A 19,168-nucleotide genomic window follows, 5' to 3' on the forward strand; every position below is an offset into this window, starting at 1 on the left:
TTCATGGCCCGCTGTACCCTCTCTGCGACTCCCCTGATGTATGGAAGTATGACCATGGCCCTGTTTTGCTTCTCATTACTTTTGTTTGTTTTTTGTTTCCTCTTGATGTTTTGTTCTGCTTGTTTACCGCCCTGTATCTATGGCACACTTTGGGTAGTTGCAAGTTCTTAGTGCTTTTGTAATGTGCGGTTCCTCCTTCTTTCTGTCTTGTTCCTAGGTGATGAGATTGGTGCATTCAAACAGTGTTCTTACGACCGGAGTGTTTGTGATTCACGGGGTGTTCCGATATCCAAAGGAGGTATTGATCTGTGGGAGTGGGTTTTCAATATATTTGAATTGTTATACTGCCATCCTCCAAATGTTTTATGTCCAGGGTCCAGAAAGTTTATCGTGCGGTCCTTTTCTTCTTTTTGGGTGAATCGTATATTGTTTGTTTTATCCAGTGTGTTGAGGTGGTCTGGGAGTTCCTGTGCATGTCCTATTTTTATTATTTCCAAGACGTCATCCACATACCTTTTCCATAAGGAGAGGCCGCAGTGTGCTGGTGCTGTTTGGAGGGCACGGGGTTCAAGATCTTCCACGAAGTAGCCACTCATTATGACCGACAACTAGAGATGTCCGATAATGGCTTGTTTGCCGATATCCGATATTCCGATATTGTCCAACTCTTAATTACAGATTCCGATATCAACCGATACCGATATATACAGTCGTGGAATTAACACATTATTCAGTGTTTTCCATAAACTGCCAAGTGGGGGCGTGGTTATGGGCGTGGTCACCATGACATCATCGAGTAATTTGCATAATTTACTACAATGACTTGATTTTCTCTAAAAAGGCTCAAAAAATTTATACTTACTAATTAATAATAACAGTTTTGTTTTAAACGTCCATCCATCCATCCATTTTACAATATAATTACAACACTTTATGTACATATTTATATACAGATTTGAACAATAAGTTAGTTAGTGACATATATTTATTAATTGTGGTTCTTACAAAAAATATATCTTATAAAATATAAAAGCTAAAATGCCTCAAAGCTCTGCCCCTTTAATTAGTGCATACTAAATAATTTAACTTTAGCCTACTACTACAACCATATTATTTACTAGCAACATAAAGTGAAACAGAGGCAGAGGTGTCCTGCCACAGTCAGTAACAAATAAACAGAAAACAGTAGTGGTGGTAGATAGACACAGAGCTTCATCAAACATCTGATCCACTGAACAAAGAGCTCCAAAAATCTTGAACTTTAGACTGCCATCAGTTTTACTCCCTACACTTAACCATGTGTTTCCTACTGCCTGCAGACTTTGCACCCTTTGTTATATACACATGTTGTGTTTCTAATATAAATACATTTAATAAAGTCAAATACAAATAAGGCAACAAGAGAAGTATCCTACACTTCTCTTTTGTAAAGTAAATCTGAACAGCCATCTACATCAACTATATGATTTGCCTGAGAAGCTGGAGAGGACAAAAAAATAAAAAAAATAAAAAATATTTTTATTTTAATTTTTATTTATTTATTTATTTTTTAATTTTTATTTTATTTGTGGCGGACGTAATTCTTTCTTGGCGGGCCGCCACAAATAAATGAATGTGTGGGAAACCCTGTTATTATGCCTAATGTTGTTGTGATGCCCCGCTAGATGCATTAAACAATGTAACAAGGTTTTCCAAAATAAATTAATTCACGTTATGGAAAAAAATGCCAACATGGCACTGCCATATTTATTATTGAAGTCACAAAGTGCATTATTTTTTTTAAGACGCCTCAAAACAGCAGCTTGGAATTTGGGACATCCCTGAGAGAGCATGAGGAGGTCGAGGTGGGCGGGGTTTTGGGTAGGGGGTAGCGGGGGTGTATATTGTAGCGTCCCGGAAGAGTTAGTGCTGCAAGGGGTTCGGGGTATTTGTTCTGTTGTGTTTATGTTGTGTTACGGTGCGGATGTTCTCCCGAAATGTGTTTGTCATTCTTGTTTGGTGTGGGTTCACAGTGTGGCGCATATTTGTAACAGTGTTAAAGTTGTTTATACGGTCACCCTCAGTGTGACGTGTATGGTTGTTGACCAAGTGTGCCTTGCATTCACTTGTGTGTGTGAAAAGTCGTAGATATTATGTGACTGTGCCGGCACGCAAAGGCAGTGCCTTTAAGGTTTATTGGCGCTCTGTACTTCTCCCTATGTCCGTGTACACAGCGGCGTTTTAAAAAGTCATGTATTTTACTTTTTGAAACTGATACCGATAATTTCCGATATTACATTTTAAAGCATTTATCGGCCGATAATATTGGCAGTCCGGTATTATCGGACATCTCTAGTTGTAGCCGAAACCGTCAAGTACGGAAGTAAGCACAGGTCTGGCTTTTAAGAATAAGAAATTGCATAATTGTTTAAAGACCTGAAGAACTTCTTTGGATTATTCAACCATGTAATTTGAGGTCGACTTAAGGCTTCATTCTGCCACTACGTAGCCACTACACTGGCCCTTCTGGCGGCTTTTTGAGCCGGTGAAAGCTCTTTAGTGGTGCATGAGCGCATGACTTGCAATTCTCTGCCATAACACTAGGGGCAGTGTTTTCCTGTGAGTGAGCAACCACAACTCTCATTGACTAGCAAGCTATTTAGCATTCTGTGTAGGAATGGGTACCAAATTTAATTAGTACTGAACAAAATTTGGCGGTACTACTGCGTACTAATTTACTGAAAGTCAAACGATACCTTATTTCAATACCATTTCCCGCACACAACAAACGTGGCATCGGCTCAAGCCCATGGCAGCCAAATAAGCGAACTCATAGCAAACTACCTCTAATTTTTCATGCCAACAGGGCAAGCATGCCTGATAGAAAAGCGCTCAAAAGTAAGCTCCACTTTTCAAATTGCGCTAGCTCAACAATAATATACATTGGATATGCCATAGACGTGCCGCTGATCAGCAATAGAAATTTTACATGTCAATTTCAACACTTCCAAATTTGGTCATTACAACAATGGGAGACCGGGGCTTTTTGCTCCGCCGCTCCCAGTCTGTGGAACGCTCTCCCTGACTACCTGAGGGCACCACAGACTGTGGATTATTTTTAAAAAGGCTTAAAAACCCTTCTTTTTTTTTTTAACTTTTTTTTTTTAGATATATGCATACTAGTTTTAGCTATTTGGCTGTTCTAGTTTTTATTTTTTATTTATTTATTTATTTTTTTATTTTGAATACACAGTAGCACTTTGAGGTTGTTGACTCAGTGTAAAGTGCTTTTTACAAATAGAATATATAATTATTATTATCATTATTAAAACTACAACTAACATGCATGTTATAGTTGAACAGCTGGTGTGTAACAAGTACAATACTTACAATATAAATACTTTATAGAGCGCAACAAAAAACAAGACTGGCACATTCAGCTTAAAATTTATGCCTCATATAATGTACACTTATTCAGCCTGTTGTTCACTATTCTTTATGTATTTTAAATTGCCTTTCAAATGTCTATTCTTGGTGTTGGGCTTTATTAAATAAATTTCCCCAAAAAATGTGACTTATACTCCAGTGCGACTTACAGTATATATGGGTTTTTTCCTTCTTAATTATGCATTTTCGGCCGGTGCAACTTATACTCCGGAGTGACTTATACTCCGAAAAATACGGTACTAGTTTTAGCTATTTGGCTGTTCTAGTTTTTATTTTTATTTATTTTTTATTATCTTTTTATTTTTTATTTTTATTTTTTTTAATACACTGTAGAACTTTGAGGTTATTTACTCAGTGTAAAGTGCTTTTTACAAATAAAACCTATTATTATTAATATTATTATTATTAAAACTACAACTAAGATGCATGTTATAGTTAAACAGCTGGTGTGTAGCAAGTACAATACTTACAATATAAATACTTTATAGAGCGCAACAAAAAACAAGACTGGCACATTCAGCTTAAAATGTATGCGTCATATAATGTACACTTATTCAGCCTGTTGTTCACTATTGTTTATTTATTTTAAATTGCCTTCCAAATGTCTATTCTTGCTGTTGGGCTTTATCAAATAAATTTCCCCCAAAAATGCGACTTATACTCCAGTGCGACTTACTGTATATATGGGTTTTTTCCTTCTTTATTATGCATTTTCGGCCGGTGCGACTTATACTCCGGAGCGACTTATACTCCGAAAAATACGGTACTAGTTTTAGCTATTTGGCTGTTCTAGTTTTTTTTTTAGTTTATTTTTTATTATCTTTTTATTTATTTATTTTTTTAATACACTGTAGCACTTGGAGGTTGTTTACTCAATGTAAAGTGCTTTTTACAAATAAAATCTATTATTATTATTATTATTATTATTATTATTATTAAAACTACAACTAAGATGCATGTTATAGTTAAACAGCTGGTGTGTAACAAGTACAATACTTACAATATAAATACTTTATAGAGCGCAACAAAAAACAAGACTGGCACATTCATCTTAAAATGTATGCCTCATATAATGTACACTTATTCAGCCTGTTGTTCACTATTATTTATGTATTTTAAATTGCCTTTCAAATGTCTATTCTTGGTGTTGGGCTTTATTAAATAAATTTCCCCAAAAAATGTGACTTATACTCCAGTGCGACTTACTGTATATATGGGTTTTTTTCCTTCTTTATTATGCATTTTCGGCCGGTGCGACTTATACTCCGGAGCGACTTATACTCCGAAAAATACGGTACTAGTCTTAGCTATTTGGCTGTTCTAGTTTTTATTTTTATTTATTTTTTATTATCTTTTTTTTTTTTTTTTTTTTTTAATACCGGTACACTGTTGCACTTGGAGGTTGTTTACTCAATGTAAAGTGCTTTTTACGAATAAAATCTATTATTATTATTATTATTATTAAAACTACAACTAAGATGCATGTTATAGTTAAACAGCTGGTGTGTAGCAAGTACAATACTTACAGTATAAATACTTTATAGAGCGCAACAAAAAACAAGACTGGCACATTCAGCTTAAAATGTATGCGTCATATAACGTACACTTATTCAGCCTGTTGTTCACTATTCTTTATTTATTTCAAATTGCCTTTCGAATGTCTATTCTTGCTGTTGGCTTTTATCACACAAATTTCCCCCAAAAATGCGACCTATACTCCAGTGCGACTTATGTACGTTTTTTGCCTTCTTTATTATGCATTTTCGGCCGGTGCGACTTATACTCCGGAGCGACTTGTACTCCGAAAAATTTGGTAATTAAACAGCTGGTGTGTAACAAGTACAATACTTACAGTATAAATACTTTATAGAGCGCAACAAAAAACAAGACTGGCACATTCAGCTTAATGGCAGTGAGAAAACTAGAGGAACACATCCATACTCATTATGTGTAATAATTTAATAGGAATGACTACCGTATTTTTTGGACTATAAGTCGCAGTGCGACTTATACTCAGGAGTGACTTATGTGTGAAATTATTAACACATTACCGTAAAATATCAAATAATATTATTTAGTTCATTCACGTAAGAGACTAGACGTATAAGATTTCATGGGATTTAGTGATTAGTAGTGACAAGATTGTTTGGTAAACGTAAAGCATGTTCTATATGTTATAGTTATTTGAATGACTCTTACCATAATATGTTACGTTAACATACCAGGCACGTTCTCAGTCATATAACGTACACTTATTCAGCCCGTTGTTCACTATTCTTTATTTATTTTAAATTGCCTTTCAAATGTCTATTCTTGGTGTTGGCTTTTATCAAATACATTTCCCTATAAAATGCGACTTATAATCCAGTGCGACTTATGTTTTTTTCCTTCTTTATTATGCATTTTCAGCCGGTGCGACTTACACTCCGGAGCGACTTATACTCCGAAAAATGCGGTAATGATTTAACAGGAATGATTAAATGAATGAAAAGAGGGCGAAATGTGTTTCTACCTGCTACTTATGTTTTTCTTGCTTTTGTTCTTCCTTTTCAAGCTTTCTCTCTCTTGGCTGCTCATAAATGGAGGAATGGAGGCATATCCATGTTCAGCTTCTGCAAGCACATAACAGACTGGTCAGTCGGACAGACATTTGAGCCAAAGCGTGACCGAACAAAAAGCTTTAATTTCAACATTCAATCCTTTTTGCATCCGGTCGCCTCTCTCAAGGCTTCATCGTAAGCACAAATACAAACTCCATGATATATCTTTATATTGTATTTCTCCCCTCAGCCCCCGGACAATGATGTCATCTTGAACTGGAATAAACCCCACTAGAAAACCACAACAGCAGGAAAGGAGGGGCCAGTGTGAAAACAATGTCCCCCAGCAACATCCCATTGCAGCTTTCATTATTTATAAAAAAAAAATAAAAAATGCACAATTTAAATAAAATGCAAACTGCTAAAGTGCATGACAGGAATTGCAAAAAATAAAATGATGACCGTTGATGCAAAAGCAAAAATGCAAAACGTCATTAAATGGTTGTTAAGGTAAATATGAGAGAAGTGTCAATAGGTGAGTGCAGGGGGTTGCATATTTCAAACAGGATACCAAAAAATATTCACTAAAAAGAAGGATAAAATGATACTTTACCTCGTTCTCTGCGGTCAAGGTACTCGGCGGCTTCGATCAACATCTGCACCATTCCAACAGCCGTCATGTTGAATAATATCACTGATATTATCAACACGATTCGACGAGTGGGTTGTTTTTGTTGTTGTTTTTTTTGTACACAAGCTGCTTCTCGTCCCAAGTCCGACACAGGCGGCGTACTCGCACTCAAAGTGTTGCTGGCTGCTTGGCTTTTGGGCTTTTTTTACAGGGCAAAAAAAATACTATCGACCTATATGGAAGAGATAATGTGGAAAGGTACAAAAAAAAAATGCGCCCACGCCAACAAAACACGCGTGTTTTTTCCGCTCCTGGTGTCGTCTCTTTAAATGACAGCTGACTTGTGTCAGGTAGAGAGGCTAGGCTAGGCTATGCTAGGCTCAACTAAGCTAAGCCTTCACTTTGTTGTTCAGGGTAACGTCCAAAAATAAAAATACAAATAAAAAATATCCTTAAGCGGTTACGGACTCTTTTAGTGGGTAAAACGAAGTACGTTTTTTTTTTTTTTTTAAAGTTTCCCCGGCGATGTCACACAACCTGTCAGCTCATTGAGAAGTAGTTGTGCGCTAGTTCATCGCTCTTTCGTCCCTAACATCAAGTCTGCTTCCGAAAAAAAAATGACTTGAGTATATTTTGACCAATATTCCGTGGTAAAGCTTTGTCTGTGGTGGCTTATTATTGGTTACGAATCGAGACTTCTATTCGGCGTTTCATCTGTCACTCATTCGAATTGCAAGCGATTCGCTGAAACCAATGGCTATGATCGGCCATTTTGTGTCGCGTCCAAGTCAATATTGCGGCTAGGCAGAGCCACAATGGAAGCTATGGCGTTGGGATACATAGCTGCGCCGTGATTGGTTAGCTCCAGATAAACGCCACCAACCGTTGGTCGCAATATTATCAGGCCCACATGACGTCACCCGCCTCTGACAGTTTGACCCGCCCTCCTAACGTGCTGCTTCGCGGTGGATGATTGTGATTGGCTGTTGTGGTGTTGTTTGTCCTGTTTTCTGATCGCTGATTGGTCAAATTCACATGCTGGCTCTTGACTGACTCCTCCTACAAAATATCTACATCCGGGAAGGCACCTTTGCAGTCGTAGTCATTACTAAAACATTTTCTACATAAATGTCGATTTATAAAAGTAAGGCCTACATTTTGTAATTGGCTTAATGGTTTACCATTATCAATCCAATCTTGGAAAATGATTAAGAGTACAAAAGCCCTTAAAAATGTATATCTTTGTTTTCGTCTTTTTTTTAATTTTTATATTTATTATTTATTAATACTCTCTGTATTTGCTTTAGTTTTATTTCCTTGTTGTTCAAAGTGCCCTGACTGTTGTGTAAATTATAAATGTACGTTTGTTGTTCAATAAAAAAAACCTTTGCAGTAGGGATGTCCGATAATGGCTTTTTTGCAGATATCCTATATTGTCCAACTCTTAATTACCGATACCGATATATACAGTCGTGGAATTAACACATTATTATGCCTAATTTGGACACCAGGTATGGTGAAGATAAGGTCTTTTTTTAAAATATTAACAAAATAAAAGAAGAAATAAATTAAAATCATTTTCTTGAATAAAAAATAAAGTAAAACAATATAAAAAGTTACATAGAAACCAGTAATTAATGAAAATGAGTACAATTAACTGTTACAGGTTAGTACTATTAGTGGACCAGCAGCACGTACAATCATGTGTGCTTATGGACTGTATCCCTTGCAGACTGTATTGATATATAATGTAGGAACCAGAATATTAATAACAAAAAGAAACAACCCTTTTGTGTGAATGAGTGTAAATGGGGGAGGGAGGTTTTTTGGGTTGGTGCACTAATTGTAAGTGTATCTTGTGTTTTTTATGTTGATTTGATTCAAAAAACAAAAAACAAAAAAAACCCAGATAATAAAAAACCCGAAGACGATAATTTCTGATATTATATTTTAAAACATTTATCTACTTTGCAGTCATAGTCGTACAACTTGAACAGGCAAATGATTCTGTGTAAAAAAGGCAGAAAGTAAAGAATGGATCCAGGACTTTAAAATGACTTTATTGAAACAAAACTAACAACTGTCAGGAATAGAGAACAAATTCCACTCATGTTTGCAATGTAATTTGCATCAATACTTAACACAAACACTAACTTAATTGAATCCAGGATTTACAAATGTATATACAAAAGTCTTCAATCCCACAGAAAAGGTTACATATTAACAGGAAAAAGCAAACACTCCTCCATCTTTGTCAAAGACAAAAAAGGTGTGTTTCATCAGCAAAGCTGCAGAGATGTTGGGGCTTTCATGCGATGAAGTCGAGCGGTCTGTTGAACCCACCTTTTCTGTTCATGTACTGCCTAGGAAATGAATATAAAAAAAAAAGCTAAACATTACATCACTGTTACCCCGCAACACTCAGAGGTTACATCATCATGAACCAATGGGGAAGCCGGGATCTTTGCATGGAAACACCTGCAAAAGTGATTGGCTACAATAGCAGTGATTGCACTTCCTGTGATGAAGGGGGAGACAACTTGACATTTTAGAACAGCCATTTGGACCAACCGCGGTGCGTCTGATGACTAACATTACATCTCACACAGCTTTAATAAAATGTGACAGCATGACAAAACATTTGTCTCTGCACTTGCCATACCTGTATTTTCTCTTCATGGACACATTGATAGCAAATGCTTTGGTCGATCCTTCGCTTTTCTTCCCCTGAGTAGAGAAAAAAAAACTGTATGTCTTTCAAACGTTTAAGATGGCCACCTAGTTCAAGTTAGCAGCCAATGGCAAACAAACGTCATTTGAATGAAAATGCAAATGCTGCCTAAACATTTGCAATGTACAAAACCTACATACAGAAAACACACTTTGACAAGAATAAAAATGACATTCACAAACAAGACGAACGCCTCTGCTAATTAATGCACTTTGGGAAGAACGGAATAAAGTCAATATATTTGCTGCCGTTTACATATATTGTCTCGGTTATCACATGATCCAACAATGCTTGAAACAAATTAGTCCTCACTCACTACCACTATCCCTCACTCACTACCACAAGCCCTCACTCGCTACCACTATCCCTCACTCGCTACCACTATCCCTCACTCGCTACCACTAGCCCTCACTCGCTACCACTAGCCCTCACTCGCTACCACTAGCCCTCACTCGCTACAAATAGCCCTCACTCGCTACAAATAGCCCTCACTCGCTACCACTAGCCCTCACTCGCTACCACTAGCCCTCACTCGCTACCACTAGCCCTCACTCGCTACAAATAGCCCTCACTCGCTACAAATAGCGCTCACTCGCTACCACTAGCCCTCACTCGCTACCACTAGCCCTCACTCGCTACAAATAGCCCTCACTCGCTACAAATAGCCCTCACTCACTACAAATAGCCCTCACTCACTACCACAAGCCCTTACTCACTACAAATAGCCCTCACTCACTACAAATAGCCCTCACTCACTACCACTAGCCCTCACTCACTACCACTAGCCCTCACTCACTACGAATAGCCCTCACTCACTACGAATAGCCCTCACTCACTACGAATAGCCCTCACTCACTACCACAAGCCCTCACTCACTACCACAAGCCCTCACTCACTACCACTAGCCCTCACTCACTACGAATAGCCCTCACTCACTACGAATAGCCCTCACTCACTACCACAAGCCCTCACTCACTACCACAAGCCCTTACTCACTACAAATAGCCCTCACTCACTACCACTAGCCCTCACTCACTACCACAAGCCCTTACTCACTACAAATAGCCCTCACTCACTACCACTAGCCCTCACTCACTACCACTAGCCCTCACTCACTACCACTAGCCCTCACTCACTACCACTAGCCCTCACTCACTACCACTAGCCCTCACTCACTACCACAAGCCCTTACTCACTACAAATAGCCCTCACTCACTACCACTAGCCCTCACTCACTACCATTAGCCCTCACTCACTACCACTAGCCCTCACTCACTACCACTAGCCCTCACTCACTACCACTAGCCCTCACTCACTACCACTAGCCCTCACTCACTACCACAAGCCCTCACTCACTACCACAAGCCCTCACTCACTACCACAAGCCCTCACTCACTACCACAAGCCCTCACTCACTACCACAAGCCCTCACTCACTACCACAAGCCCTCACTCACTACCACAAGCCCTCACCCACTACCACAAGCATGTGCATCAAACACATGGGCTTTTCCTATTGCAATCAAATAACAGTTTACAATTATTTTACATATTAGAAAAAAGCCTGCCATAATCTAGAATTAGGTTGGAATGGAATAGAAAGCTTTATTGACATTGTATTAAATGCTTCATGTTAAAGGTGACGCTTTAAACAAGGAAGCAACGTGTTGCTTTAAAACAAGCCTCGCCAAATGTGACGATTAGCATTACCACCTTTGCTTCACACTTAGGTAAACATTGAAATAATAAGCATTCAGATTTATAATAAGCATTCAGATTTATAATAAGCATTCAGAGCTGCACAAGGAGTTTAAATAGTGACAGGTAATAATGTAGTTGTTACAGCTGTCCTGCTGTTCTACTCCGGTGCAGACTTTATTCGAGGAGCACAGGGCGGACGTTCCCTTCAGGGTCGCCGTTTTCGTCGGGTTAACAACCTTCACTTCACCCATCAATGGGTCTGCTAAGCTCCACTTTCACGTCAGAATGACGAGGCCGGCGATTTGTGAAAATCTGGTTGCTTTATTGTTAGTTTTGCAGGACACAACCAGACCCGTTCATCCTGCTACTGCGCAGTGCATGGGCTACCTCTCTCTCTCTTTACTCGCCCACTCACTCACTGACGTCACTCAGACAACACGTTGCCATACTTGCAAACACACACACTCTCATGAGTTACCAGCTCCCCTGCTGTGCACACAGCTGCTTGGATTGATGCCAAATATTAGCAGCGTTAAAACCGCCCAAGTAGCAGTCAACTAATGCAAGTGAAATGACTATATTTTGTAACAAATTGCTACAATGTGTTTTATCTTTAACAAATGTGTTTTACCTGCTATATGGCTTATCTGTGTACATTTATCCATAGTTTTCTTTTTAGTACTTACTAATAATAGTATTTTTCTTAAAACTCCGACCAGGAGTGGCAACCATAAACCATGAAGCATTTAATATAATGTAATTACAGCTTTTTATTATATTCTAACCTAATCCTTGATTATGGCAGACTATATGTAATATGGAAAACTGTACATTGTTATTTGAGTGCATCAAGAAAAGCTCAGTGTTTAATGCCCTTTAATTTATATTTTAACCTTCTAAAATTGTTCATTGAGTGCAATAGGAAACATATGTTTATTGTATTGTAAGATTTTCTGTTAAAGTAAAGCCTCTGTTGACATTTTTTGTAGTTCCTTTTATATTGAAAAGTATCGATATACATTTTGGTACCGGTGCATGCACACGCATAGACACACATATACATATAAATATCTATATGGAAATTTGCACATCATCAAACACACTTACCTTAGTGGTGTTAAACGTTGCAAATCCCATCAGTTTCATCATCTCAATTTCCTCTTCAGTTTTGCCTTGCATGTCCTCGGCTGTTAAAAAAAAAAGGTTTAATTGTGTGGACTTCCATTACTGTACGAGAATATTGAATGTCAACACGGCCGGATACCTGATATTTGAACAGGCTTGGATGACTTTGTTTCTTTACTCTCTTTTTGTCTCGTAGGAGAAAGGGACGAAGAACGATGGCGCCGAGGAGATCTGTGGAGGGAAAACAGTATGTCTACCAAATGCTGAATTGGTATGATTTATAGGTGGTGAAGTTCATCCTAGTGTACTTACATAAATATATATATATAGAAATTTCTCACCTTGATCGCCTCCTGTGAGGAGATCTGGAACGACTTCTTCTTCTCTCTCGGTCTCTATCTCGATCTCTCTCCCTTCTCCTTCGATCGCGTTCACGTGAATTGGAGCGGGAACGCCTTCTTTCTGCATGCAATACGATAAATGAGTTATCATTGGAATGTGAACACCGTACGCAAAATAACAATGCAGGATTAAAGGCCTACTGAAATGAATTTTTTTTATTTAAACGGGGATAGCAGATCTATTCTATGTGTCATACTTGATCATTTCGCGATATTGCCATATTTTTGCTGAAAGGATTTAGTATAGAACAACGACGATAAAGATTGCAACTTTTGGTATCTGATAAAAAAAAGGCTTGCCCCTACCGGAAGTAGTGTGACGTAGTCAGTTGAACATATACGCAAAGTTCCCTATTGTTTACAATGATGGCCGCATGAAGTGAGAGAGATTCGGACCGAGAAAGCGACAATTTCCCCATTAATTTGAGCGAGGATGAAAGATTTGTGGATGAGTAAAGTGCAAGTGAAGGACTAGTGGGGAGTTGAAGCTATTCAGATAGGGAAGATGCTGTGAGAGCCGGGGGTGACCTGATATTCAGCTGGGAATGACTACAACAGTAAATAAACACAAGACATATATATACTCTATTAGCCACAACACAACCAGGCTTATATTTAATATGCCACAAAATAATCCTGCATAAAAACACCTGCGTGTTTGTTACGCTAGCTCCTAGTTCCTCTGCTAGCTCCTAGCTCCATAGAACATGCCAATACAATTCAAACACCTGATCAACACACACAATCACTCAGCCCAAAAGACCGTTCACCTAACCCAAGGTTCATAAAGCTTATATATTTTTAAAAAGCTTGACCGTACGTGACCCACACATACGGTCAAGCTATCAAATGTTTAGCAGCCAAGGCTGCATACTCACGGTACCTGATATTCAGCTGGGAATGACTACAACAGTAAATAAACACAAGACATATATATACTCTATTAGCCACAACACAACCAGGCTTATATTTAATATGCCACAAATTAATCCTGCATAAAAACACCTGCGTGTTTGTTATGCTAGCTCCTAGCTCCTATGCTAGCTCCTAGCTCCATAGAACACGCCAATACAATTCAAACACCTGATCAACACACACAATCACTCAGCCCAAAAGACTGTTCACCTAACCCAAGGTTCATAAAGCTTATATATTTTAAAAAAGTTACGTACATACGCAAAAAAAAGTTGCGCACATACGGTCAAGCGATCAAATGTTTAGAAGCCAAAGCTGCATACTCACAGTAGCACGTCTGCGTCTTTGTCATCCAAATCAAAGTAATCCTGGTAAGAGTCTGTGTTGTCCCAGTTCTCTACAGGCGTCTGTGTATCGAAGTCAAAAGTCCTCCTGGTTAGAGTCTCTGTTATCCGAGTTCTTCCATCTTGACTGCATCTTTCGGGAATGTAAACAAAGAAGCGCCGGCTGTGTACTGTTGTTGCTGACTACGTTCGAAAAATACGTCCATTTCGCACCGACAACTTTCTTCTTTGCTTGCTCAGCTTCCTTCTCCATAATGCAATGAACATGATTGCAACAGATTCACGAACACAGATGTCCAGAATACTGTGGAATTATGAAATGAAAAAAGAGCTTTTTCGTATTGGCTTCAATGTGGAAGGCATACCCGTGTTCGCCGGGCTACGTCACGCGCATACGTCATCCTCAGAGGCGTTTCGAACCGGAAGTTTAGCAGCAAATTTAAAATGTCACTTTATAAGTTAACCCGGCCGTATTGGCATGTGTTATAATGTTAAGATTTCATCATTGATATATAAACTATCAGACTGCGTGGTCGGTAGTAGTGGGTTTCAGTAGGCCTTTAATGATTAATTCTTCGTCTAACCGGTGAGAGCAGAAGTTTTACAGTAATAGTGCTACTTGCTGGATCTGCTTATTACTCAGCTCATAAAATGTGTAGCTCATCCTCCGTATATTCAGGATCAAAAATATAAGGTTCTGAATCATCATTTGTTCCAAAGTAGTCGTTGTTGGCTTACATCAAGTCTGCCATGATTAGTGGTAGTTGCTGTCGAAGGAAATAGCAAACGTGATGCGCCTTTTGAAAATAATAGTAACCCCGTATGCTTAAAGGGGAACTGCACTTTAAAAAAAATGTTGCATATCTTTCACAATCATTATGAAAGACATGACAAACGCATTCTAACACGTAAATAAATGTAAATGAAAGTTCGGTTACAGCGCAGCAATGGGAGGTCCTCCATTCTGCCCATAAAACCCAATAAAAAACATCCAAAAAGTACCAACAATGCTCCACTTATAGTTTGTGACTTCAATATTAACCAACTATTATTGACATTGTTATTATAAGCGCTAACTAGAGATGTCCGATAATGGCTTTTTTTGCAGATATTCCGATATTGTCCAACTCTTAATTACCGATTCCGATATCAACCGATATATACGGTCGTGGAATTAACACATTATTATGCCTAATTTTGTTGTGATGCCCCGCTGGATTCATTAAACAATGTAACAAGGTTTTCCAAAATAAATCAACTCAAGTTATGGAAAAAAAATGCCAACATGGCACTGCCATATTTATTATTGAAGTCACAAAGTGCTTTTTTTTTTATAACATGCCTCAAAACAGCAGCTTGGGATTTGGGACATGCTCTCCGAGGAGGTTGAGGTGGGGGTGGGGGGGTTTTAGGGGGTAGCAGGGGGTGTATATTGTAGCGTCCCGGAAGAGTTAGTGCTGCAAGGGGTTCTGGGTATTTGTTCTGTTGTGTTTATGTTGTGTTACGGTGCGGATGTTCTCCCGAAATGTGTTTGTCATTCTTGTTTGGTGTGGGTTCACAGTGTGGCGCATATTTGTAACAGTGTTAAAGCTGTTTATACGGCTACCCTCAGTGTGACCTGTATGGCTGTTGACCAAGTATGACTTGCATTCATTTGTGTGTGCGAAAAGCCGTGGATATTACAAACCCCGTTTCCATATGAGTTGGGAAATTGTGTTAGATGTAAATATAAACGGAATACAATGATTTGCAAATCCTTTTCAACCCATATTCAATTGAATGCACTACAAAGACAACATATTTGATGTTCAAACTCATAAACTTTATATTTTTTTTGCAAATAATAATTAACTTAGAATTTCATGGCTGCAACACGTGCCAAAGTAGTTGGGAAAGGGCATGTTCACCACTGTGTTACTTGGCCTTTCCTTTTAACAACACTCAGTAAACGTTTGGGAACTGAGGAGACACATTTTTTAAGCTTCTCAGGTGGAATTCCTTCCCATTCTTGCTTGATGTACAGCTTAAGTTGTTCAACAGTCCGGGGGTCTCCGTTGTGCTATTTTAGGCTTCATAATGCGCCACACATTTTCAATGGGAGACAGGTCTGGACTACAGGCAGGCCAGTCTAGTACCCGCACTCTTTGCGCCTATAACAATCCGGACGGTTCTTTTCCTCTTTGGTCCGGAGGAAACGACGTCCACAGTTTCCAAAAACAATTTGAAATGTGGACTCGTCAGACCACAGAACACTTTTCCACTTTGTATCAGTCCATCATAGATGAGCTCAGACCCAGCGAAGCCGACGGCGTTTCTGGGTGTTGTTGATAAACGGTTTTCGCCTTGCATAGGAGAGTTTTAACTTGCACTTACAGATGTAGCAACCAACTGTAGTTACTGACAGTGGGTTTTTGAAGTGTTCCTGAGCCCATGTGGTGATATCCTTTACACACTGATGTCGCTTGTTGATGCAGTACAGCCTGAGGGATGGAAGGTCACGGGCTTAGCTGCTTACGTGCAGTGATTTCTCCAGATTGTCTGAACCCTTTGATGATATTACGGAGCGTAGATGGTGAAATTCCTAAATTCCTTGCAATAGCTGGCTGAGAAAGGTTTTTCTTAAACTGTTCAACAATTTGCTCACGCATATGTTGACAAAGTGGTGACCCTCGCCCCATCCTTGTTTGTGAATGACTGAGCATTTCATGGAATTTACTTTTATACCCAATCATGGCACCCACCTGTTCCCAATTAGCCTGCACACCTGTGGGATGTTCCAAATAAGTGTATGATGAGCATTCCTCAACTTTCTCAGTATCTATTGCCACCTTTCCCAACTTCTTTGACACGTGTTGCTGGCATCAAATTCTAAAGTTAATGATTATTTGCAAAAAAAAAAAAGTTTATCAGTTTGAACATCAAATATGTTGTCTTTGTAGCATATTCAACTGAATATGGGTTGAAAATTATTTGCAAATCATTGTATTCCGTTTATATTTACATCTAACACAATTTCCCAACTCATATGGGAACGGGGTTTGTACTATAAAGTTAGTTCTACGTACATATTTACACATTCTACATGAGTTAGTTCTATGTACATATATACACATTCTACATGAGTTAGTTCTATGTACATATATACACATTCTACATAAGTTAGTTCTACGTACAAATACACACATTCTACATTAGTTAGTTCTACGTACATATATACACATTCTACATGAGTTAGTTCTACGTACATATATACACATTCTACATGAGTTAGTTCTACGCACATATGGGTGAGGGCGGACCTACGTCACTTCCGCCTACCAATCCCCTAGCAACCGAGAATTCGTTGAAAACAAACCAGCTCACAGCGAACACAGGATTGACAGAAAAAGCATTTAACGAGCTTTGTGGCTTGGAAGTCGGCGTTAAATCCTTCATTTACGCATTTTTACTTATTCGCATATCGTGTGAAAAAACGAAAATGTATTATTTGCGTCAGACTCGTCTCAGTGAACTTTAATGCTTCTCAGGCTTAGCTTAGCTTGCTAGTTAGCTTAGCCTGCACGCTACTAAGAAAGAGACGCGGAAGTTATCAACAACAAGATCAAGTGTTAGTGTATAAAATATTGAGAGATTTGAGGGCTACATGTATTGAATGGCAACATGAAAATTATAGGGTTTATTGGTTTTTAAAAACCCAACTGTTAAGTGCAAATTTACACGAAACCGGTTTTCGAAAATAGCTAGCTAGGCTGTAGACTATATAGTATATTACTTACTTAACTTAATCCTCTTCTTCCCGGATGGGAAATAAGGCTTCGACGACTCGACGCCATTCATCTCGCTGCTGTGCTCGTCTCTGTGCCTCGCCCCATGTAAGCTTCATCTCTTTCAGTTCCCCTACAACTGTTCTTCGCCAGGTGTTCTTTGGCCGCCCTGGCTTACGTTTTCCCGGTGGTGTCCATCTTAACGCTGCCTTTGGTATCCTCTTGTTGTCCGGTTTTCGAAAATAGCTAGCTAGGCTATAGACTATATAGTATATACACCGCATGTTATTTTTGTACAACAACAACTTCAGCTGTCGAACGTTATAAGGTACAAATTCAACAAGTACAACGTTAGCACGGACGGTATAGCCAAGTTGTGGTTAAGAAGGTGGATTTTTGTTCCTTATGTTTACCAGAAACGAAGTGATCCGAACACACGACCCGGGACTTGGTGGACTCCAGTGAGAACCGTCCTCGTTTTCCCAGTGTAAAGCTGCGAGCCATTTGTCTCGTCTCTGTGGGCTTTTATCACGCTTTGGCAGAACAAAATACAACATTTGTTTTCCGTGTTTCCAGTTGTGGTTAGCACAACCAAAAACAACACAGTTTTTCGGCATTTTGGAGGCAGAATGACGGGTTTAACCAGCGTAGGTCGACAGGTTAAAGAGTAATGGCAACGGTTTGTTTTCAACGCCAGTCTGGTTGCTATGGCTCGAAGAACCCGTATGTAGCTCAGTTGCCCGGATGTCGGCCCTCACCCATATACACATTCTACTCGTACATACATACACATTATACTATGAAGTTAGTTCTACGTACATATATACACATTCTACTCGTACATATATACACATTCTACATAAGTTAGTTCTACGTACATATATACACATTCTACTATAAAGGGCTAACTCCTTCCTTTCTAGAACATTCTCGACTCAGGCTAAATTACACACACACAACAAATTTGGTGTCTTACCACGCCTCGGAGGAGTTCGACTGCGGCTCCTTCCCATCTTAAACAGTCAAATATTTAGAAAGAGCAGCCCGACAAGGTACAACACATTAAACGGAGAATCTTTATAGTTTATTTGAGCTTGTCGCCGCCATTAACGACACAGCTCCGTTGTCCGATGCCCACTTCCGCTTGTCCAATGCCCACTTCCGCTTGTCCTTTTCTACACAGCGTCCCCTGTCGACTTGGAGGGGAACTTGTCGTATGACATGAGCGCCTCTGTTGAGCAAATTGCAAATGTGGCTCTAAAAATAAATAGTAAAAATTAATTGAAATTATATAATTAAAATAGGAGACATACATATCCATACTTAAATGTCATTTGATTTTAAATAAAACTTTAATGACAGGCGATATATGATAACCTTCCAACATTCACTTGCACATTCTAATTTGAAATAAAAATAACTATGAGCAAACAACAATTTTTGAACACAGAAATAAACAGGAGGTATTTTGCATACACATACAGTGCAGGCCAAAAGTTTGGACGCACCTCATTCATTCATTCATTTTTATTTTAATGACTATACATTGTAGATTGTCACATCAAAACTATGAATGAACACATGTGGAGTT

At 38.8% G+C, this 19,168-nt stretch overlaps 2 protein-coding genes across 2 annotated transcripts in view; both read right to left on the reverse strand.

The window, feature by feature from the left end:
- Nucleotides 1-7,353, reverse strand: part of mxd1 (MAX dimerization protein 1) — a 31,871-nt gene extending 24,518 nt beyond the window's left edge. Inside the window, exons 1-2 of the mRNA XM_062051581.1 lie at nt 6,580-7,353; nt 5,939-6,038 (exon numbers count right to left, since the gene is read on the reverse strand). Of these exons, the coding sequence (XP_061907565.1) occupies nt 5,939-6,038; nt 6,580-6,646 (167 nt within the window). The 5' untranslated portion in view covers nt 6,647-7,353. The remainder of the gene's footprint in view (nt 1-5,938; nt 6,039-6,579) is intronic.
- Nucleotides 7,354-8,636: 1,283 nt separating this feature from the next.
- snrnp27 (small nuclear ribonucleoprotein 27 (U4/U6.U5)) lies at nt 8,637-18,760 on the reverse strand. Its single transcript, XM_062049685.1, has 6 exons — nt 18,554-18,760; nt 12,495-12,615; nt 12,293-12,384; nt 12,136-12,215; nt 9,260-9,324; nt 8,637-8,960 (listed from the first exon to the last, which is right to left on the reverse strand). The coding sequence occupies exons 1-6, from the start codon at nt 18,588-18,590 to the stop codon at nt 8,906-8,908; spliced, it is 450 nt and encodes a 149-aa protein (XP_061905669.1). The 5' UTR covers nt 18,591-18,760; the 3' UTR covers nt 8,637-8,905.
- Between the last annotated feature and the right edge of the window lie 408 nt (nt 18,761-19,168).

Source organism: Entelurus aequoreus, linkage group LG06 (genome assembly GCF_033978785.1).
Source record: "Entelurus aequoreus isolate RoL-2023_Sb linkage group LG06, RoL_Eaeq_v1.1, whole genome shotgun sequence".
NCBI lineage: Eukaryota > Metazoa > Chordata > Actinopteri > Syngnathiformes > Syngnathidae > Entelurus > Entelurus aequoreus.

Coding starts and splice junctions, on each gene's coding strand:
- snrnp27 (XM_062049685.1), bottom strand. CDS start 18,590: ATGGGAAGGAGCCGCAGTCGAACTCCTCCGAGGCGTG. Junction 12,616..18,553: donor TCGAACTCCTCCGAGGCGTG/GTAAGACACCAA, acceptor TATTGCATGCAG/AAAGAAGGCGTTCCCGCTCC. Junction 9,325..12,135: donor CAACGTTTAACACCACTAAG/GTAAGTGTGTTT, acceptor TTCTCTACTCAG/GGGAAGAAAAGCGAAGGATC.